The sequence below is a fragment of the Urocitellus parryii genome, chromosome 5, assembly GCF_045843805.1.
Source record: "Urocitellus parryii isolate mUroPar1 chromosome 5, mUroPar1.hap1, whole genome shotgun sequence".
NCBI classification, from domain to species: domain Eukaryota; kingdom Metazoa; phylum Chordata; class Mammalia; order Rodentia; family Sciuridae; genus Urocitellus; species Urocitellus parryii.
Window position 1 is genome coordinate 63,992,483 of NC_135535.1, and position 6,813 is coordinate 63,999,295.

The 6,813-nt window shown below is 54.2% G+C and overlaps 1 protein-coding gene across 2 annotated transcripts; it reads left to right on the forward strand.

Moving 5' to 3' along the window:
- Positions 1–260: 260 nt before the first annotated feature.
- LOC113189785 (keratin, type II cuticular Hb5) lies at positions 261–6,458 on the forward strand. Of its 2 annotated transcripts, none has more exons than XM_026398764.2 (9): positions 261–680; positions 2,277–2,485; positions 3,034–3,094; positions 3,233–3,328; positions 3,982–4,146; positions 4,386–4,511; positions 4,848–5,068; positions 5,872–5,907; positions 6,272–6,458. In XM_026398764.2, exons 1-9 carry the CDS (start codon positions 261–263, stop codon positions 6,456–6,458), a joined length of 1,521 nt encoding a protein of 506 aa, XP_026254549.2. The 2 variants fall into 2 exon arrangements, with proteins under 2 accessions (XP_026254549.2, XP_026254548.2); XM_026398763.2 differs by having other exon boundaries at positions 5,872–5,903; positions 6,265–6,458.
- Positions 6,459–6,813: the final 355 nt, after the last annotated feature.

Sequence of the window (6,813 nt, forward strand, 5' to 3'; positions counted from 1 at the left end):
AGTGCAAACGTACAGTGTCCCTAATAACATCTTCAATACTTTTACGGTGCCGGAATCACTGCTGAGCTCACCTTTAAGATGAGTCCTTGGGAGTTGCTGGAAAATTCCCCAAGCCAATAAACAACATAAAATGGCTTTTCACTCCTTTTATGCAGCCAACCCCAGCTCTCCCCATCAATAAAAGGACCAGGGAGGATCAGAGAGACCAGAAGGATCCTCAGCCTCAGCTCTGCAGCTCACACTCTGCTCAGACTCCCACGATGTCCTGCCGCTCCTACAGGATCAGCTCAGGATGTGGGGTCACCAGGAACTTCAGCTCCTGCTCAGCTGTGGCCCCCAAAACTGGCAACCGCTGCTGCATCAGTGCCACCCCCTACCGGGGAGTGTCCTGCTACCGGGGGCTCACGGGCTTCAGCAGCCGCAGCCTTGGTAACCTGGGCTCCTGCGGACCCCGCATGGCCATTGGGGGCTTCCGCTCTGGGTCCTGCGGACGCAGCTTCGGCTACCGCTCCGGAGGTGTGTGCGGACCCAGCGCTCCCTGCATCACCTCCGTGTCCGTCAACGAGAGCCTGCTCACGCCCCTCAACCTGGAGATCGACCCCAACGCGCAGTGCGTGAAGCACGAGGAGAAGGAGCAGATCAAGTGCCTCAACAGCAAGTTCGCTGCCTTCATCGACAAGGTCAGTTTTGAGGCCTATGATGGTGCAGAGAGGACCTCAGCCCTGCCCTCCCTGGAAAAGTCTGCTGGGGAGACAGGCTGGCTGCCAGATGGGAAACCGCAGAGGGAAAGAAATGCAGACCAATTCAGGTAGAAGGATCCATCTCCATCACTTTGTTCCAGCCAAGTTTATGAGGTCCAGGTGTGGTCTAGAAACTGTGTCTGTGGTGGTCAGGCTGTGTGGGCTTCTGCAGCCAAGAGAATGGCAGTCACAGAGCTGTCCTTGAAAAACTGGACTTGGGCCCTGGGTGTGGGAAGAGCAGAAGATAATAAGGAGAATAAAAGGCCTTGTGGCGCATGGTTCAGTGGCATGTGAAGTGATAGGCACCACTCAGGGCACACTGCCTCCCCCAAGAACTTGCTGTGCCAGTCAGCAGTGTGAGGCCCCAGACAGATTATATGTCTGGATATCAGGTCCCGCCTCCTCAGCTCCTTAGGAGGACTGATGAGCTCCTACATGGAAAATGCTGGCAAATAGTCCAGGCTCAATAACTGCTCGCTGTTATTATTAGTTTCCAAAGACAGTAGTGGATGAGTGACAGTTAACTAACCCAGGCTTGGCGGCCTCTTCACGGATGGAGTGCTGCAATGGAGACTGGGCAGGGGCCTGGCTGGAGGGAGACCCACCAGTATCCTCAGAGTGAGGAACTGCTGCACAGACCAGGAAGTGTGGGAGGGAGACGGGAAGCCCCCTTCCCACCCAGCAGAAGGATCAGGTTTGGGGTTCTGGGGCAAAGGGGTGACCTTCCTGTTTTTCTTTAGTGATCTTAGTTAATCCTGAAAATAACCCACTGGGGTATTATCATCTCCATCTTTCAATTACAAATAGGAGCTGAGAGAGTTTAGATAAGCTGCTAGATAGACATACTGGGGTGGGCAAGTGAAGACAGTGGACAGGGATGCACGGGACATTGAGTCCTCATTCCATCACTTGCCATGAGCTGGTCATTTCACACCTTGGGAGTCTCAGTTTCCCCATTTGTGATATGGGCAAGACAAGGTCTACCCCTGCAGGATTGTGATAATCCACAGGATATCAAATGACAGATGACATAGATACAAAGATGTGTGTGTCCCAGCACAGGCCCTGGAACCACATGTGAGTATTTGTTGCAATTAAGTGTTTGTTGCATAAATTAAGTGTCTGTTGCATAAATGAATAAAAGGAAAACTGGTGATTATAATAGTTAAATTGGCTGAGCACTTAATACATGTCAGGGGCTGTTCTAAGAACTTTACATGTATTAACTGGTTCAATCTTCGCAGCTCCATCAACTACTAGCTCTGTATTAGAGATGAGAAAACCTAATACCAAAAAAGTTTTAAAACTTGCCCACTTAAAGTGGCAGAAAGTTTAACCAGAACTTTGGCTTTGAGCCAAGCCTAGGTCAATCAAGTGACTCCCTAAAGTGCTGGGAACAGGGTCCCTTGAGCCTCAGACACTCAACTGCATGGCTCAACCCTATTCAGCTTCCAGCATCCAAGAGCAGAGAGCTCTAGGTACCAGACACCTCCCCAGTTCCCCGCCCTGAGTCTCTTTCTTTCTCCCAAATGGCAGGTGCGCTTCCTGGAGCAGCAGAACAAACTGCTGGAGACCAAGTGGCAGTTCTACCAGAACCAGCGCTGCTGCGAGAGCAACCTGGAGCCCCTGTTTGCTGGCTACATTGAGACCCTGAGGCGGGAGGCTGAGTGTGTGGAGGCTGACAGTGGGAGGCTGGCCTCGGAGCTCAACCACGTGCAGGAGGTGCTGGAGGGCTACAAGAAGAAGTGAGTGCCCATGCCCAGGGCAACTCAGGGAAATCTAGAAGGTTCTGCCCACGAGCCCTGTGTAACAGTTTCTTAAAGATTCCTTTAACAAGACTTCCTGGGACCCAGCGGGGCTGAGCGGTGAGACTTAGATTTCCCCAAATTCCTGGGCTCCCCCTCAACCCCTAGGAGGCCCTGTGAGTCTGGGAACTAATCTCCCGGGAAGTAAATAAAGGAAGCCCGGAGAGTCCTACAGCTGTCATCACTTCCCTTTCTGATGCAGGCTCCGTGCTCTCCCTGACGGTAGCACTCGCTCTCTTTGGATCCAGGATGCACAAACATTAGGCTTGGGGGTGGAATGTGCATTCCTGATCTCATTCCAGAAGCAGAAGACTTGGGTGGAATGAAGCCAGGCTGGGACAGAGCTAGCCATGAACCATGTACTAATAGATGACAGAGACGACAAGATAATACCTGAAGAGGGTTCATTCCTTTTCAACCCCTGGAAGAGCTTGGCCAGGAGCTGGAATAGACCTCTCAGCCCCAGCCTTTCTCTCTCTCACTTCCAGGTACGAAGAGGAAGTGGCTCTGAGAGCCACAGCTGAGAACGAGTTTGTGGTTCTAAAGAAGGTAAGGGGGCTGGTTGCAGGGGAGGGAGGGATGGAAGGGGACCCATCTGTGCAACCTCCAGCACTGGGCACAGAACCACACTGACTCAAGGTCCTTCCTTTGGCCTCCTTCCCCCACCTCCTCTTGTTCAAATGCCAGGATGTGGACTGCGCCTACCTGCGGAAATCAGACCTGGAGGCCAATGTGGAGGCCCTGGTGGAGGAATCTAGCTTCCTGAAGCGCCTCTACGAAGAGGTGAGGGCACCTGCCAACCAGCCAGGGCTGTTGGAAGGGAGGTTGCAAGGACTGGGTGAGCTGGGGGTAGGGTGCCTATGCATGTGTGTGTTTCCAAGTGAAAAGAACAAGGGCACCCATGTGAGAGGGGCCCAGGGTAGGGTGTGGTATGTGGGGTGTTTATGCCTGGGCCACATCTGTGTTCACATGTGTGAGAACAATGGAATGTATGTGTGTGCATAGCTTCCGGAGTCTGTGGGTTGGAGTGTCATGTCTACACTGGTTGGTGGAGCATTGGTCTATCATTAAATATAGAGGTATATGTGGTGTAGGGGTTCCCAGATAGGGAGGGGCCTTAACTAGTGGACTAATCGCTCCCCTGGGCACCACACCCAGCTCCCCTGCAGGGTAACTTTGGGTTGGGGCTATTTTACACTTTGGGCCCTAGTTTTCCCATTGAGGAGTTCAGAGGCTGTTCTGACATGATGTCTAGGGCCCTTTGGTGAACCCATTGGCCTAGTTGTTTTATATGTGTGGATGGGGGTGTTAGCAGAAGGAGAAGGCACACGGCATTCCTGATCAGCCCCCCAGCCAAGAGCGAGCCTGGTTCCCTGGGGGAGCACACAGCCCAGGTCAGGCACCAGACCCAAATGCACTGCCTGTCGACCCCACAGGAGATCCGGGTTCTCCAAGCCCACATCTCAGATACCTCAGTCATTGTCAAGATGGACAACAGCCGCGACCTGAACATGGACTGCGTTGTGGCTGAGATCAAGGCTCAGTATGATGATGTTGCCAGTCGCAGTCGGGCTGAGGCTGAGTCCTGGTACCGCACCAAGGTGAGTGACTTAGGACACCTGCCTCCTTGACAAGGCAGTGGAAGGAAAGTGAACTGCCTATTAGAAAAGGCTTCTTTTACTTGAAGGATGGTAAGAGATGGTAAGGGTTGACAGCTGTCAGGTTGGGTGCAGGGCTGAGCTGCCAAGGCTGAGCACTGTACCACCTGTCAGGCAACCTTGGTATCCCGAGGGGGTGGGATTCCCATGCTGAGCCTCATGAGCATTTTTGCTTCCCCCAGTGCGAGGAGATGAAGGCCACAGTGATCAGGCATGGGGAGACCCTGCGCCGCACCAGGGAAGAGATCAACGAGCTGAACCGCATCATCCAGAGGCTGACGGCTGAGATTGAGAATGCCAAGTGCCAGGTAGATTACAGGAAATACTCAAAACACCCAGCACAAGCAGGCTACAATGCCAGGTCCTTTAGGAAGCAAGGACCCAGAGAGAGGGCAGGGGCTCCCCCATACTGCACAGCACTCTGGCTGGCATGAGCAGGGTCACTGACTTCCAAAAGAGGCACCCTGCATCTGTGGGAAGGTGAAAGCACACCCCTCTCCTCCATCATGTTCCAGCCTATGAACTACTGGTCGTGGCCCCGACCTTTTTTGCAGGTCTTCCCTCTCCCTGCCCTAGCCTCATGAGCTCAGGCGAGACAAGCTGAGCCTTCTCTCTCAGCCTTGCCTCACATCTCCACCCCATAGCGTGCCAAGCTGGAAGCCGCTGTGGCCGAGGCAGAGCAGCAGGGCGAGGCGGCCCTGAGCGATGCCCGCTGCAAGCTGGCTGAGCTGGAGGGCGCCCTGCAGAAGGCCAAGCAGGACATGGCCTGCCTGCTCAAGGAGTACCAGGAGGTGATGAACTCCAAGCTGGGCCTGGACATCGAGATCGCCACCTACAGGCGCCTGCTGGAGGGCGAGGAGCACAGGTGAGACCCAGAAAGACCTTGTAGGCTTAGAAGGGGAAGGCCCAGTCCACAGCCATACTGCCCTGAGTGTGTCTAGGCCTGGGGTAAGCAGAAGTGGGCCTGAGGAGCCCTTGAATGGGACAAGGTGGAGGCCCTGGTCTCCCAGAGCGAACTGTCCTGGGTCCAAATGTGACCCATAACTGACCAGGGTAGTACTGGGCAGGCTTTAATAGTATCTATCATATGCTTGCTCTGTGTCAAGCACTCACTTTATAACCTTCCCCATCCAATGAGGTGGGTCTCATTTTTCCCATCCAAAGACAAAGAAGTAGGCTCGGAGTTCTGTGCCTTTCCTGAAGCCATACAGCAACTCAGCCCAGCTGGGACCTGCACCTAAGTCATGTGCCTCTAAAAAACCATTATTGTTACAAAGCTTCCTCAGACGGCTGCTCGGGGCTTGGTCACACAATGATGCACCCCCACATAGCTCTGCACCACCCCAAAGCACTTCAACACACTAGAGCACTGGATTCTGCTCTGCCAAGAGCTCCCTTAGAAAACCTGGTGGGGGAGGTGGCACGGGCATCTGATTGGAGGCAGCAAGAGAAGGTCTTCTCTTAACCACCACCACCCGCACTCAGGCTAAAAGTCAGAGGAGCTGGTCTCTATGGAGGGAGAGCCATTAAAGAGAGTGAGATTTGGGGGACCCCCTCAGGAATAGACTCTGTACACAGGACACAGGATGATTTTCTGTCCCCAAGCAACCATGGGTCTCACGAATTCCACTCAGTGCGTAGAACTAATGGAGTTTTCTTTCCCCCCAGGCTGTGCGAGGGTGTGGGCTCCGTGAATGTCTGTAAGTATTGCTTGAAACCCCCCAGAAAAGCCGCTTTGTGATAGGCAAAGGTGAACTCGTTGGCCTAAGCCAGTGAACCTCAATTGTCCCCCACTGAGAGAGGGCCTCTTCTCTCCCCTGGCCCCTCACCAAAGACCAGTAAGGGAAGAACAGAACCAGAGCTGAGCCTTTATGGGTGGCCTTAGTGAGCTGCAGGCTTGGAAAAGGGTCCAGGAGTCCTCGCTTCCTTCCCGACGAGCTGAGAGGAACTGGGCCCCGCCATTGACCACTAGTCCCCTTGGGGAGTGCTCTGGACCCATCTTGGGGTGGACTAGATGATCACAGCAAGCCCCTCACCCCTCCGTGTCTCCTTGTCCCACAGGTGTCAGCAGTTCCCGTGGTGGAGTCACCTGTGGGGGCCTCTCATATAGCACCACCCCTGGGCGCCAGATCACCTCTGGGCCCTCAGCCACAGGGGGCAGCATCTCAGTAATGGCCCCCGACTCCTGCAGCCCCTGCCAGCCCCGCTCCTCCAGCTTCAGCTGCGCAAGCAGCCGGTCAGTCCGCTTTGCGTAGTGTGGGGGCCTCCTGCCAAGTGGCCTGCCCCACCGGTGTCCACCCCAGCACTGAATGATGTGTGAATGGAAAATGTGTGCTTGCTTCCAGAATCTTCCAGATGTTCCTAGAGAGGGAAAAACCCTTGGGCCGCTTTCCTCCACCTTCTTGTTTTAGGGAGCTGTTTCCTAGTTCTCCTCTTGGCTTCAGTTTTAGAGGGCCATTCCTAGCCCTCACTTAACTCCAGCTAGCTCCAAATACCTGTGGCCAATTTGAATTATTCACCAAGCTCTCCGGGACACGACCAGTCACCCAACTGCACTTGGGTGCCCAACTCCACTTGGTCCTCCTCAGACCCTGGGGGCTGGACAGCATG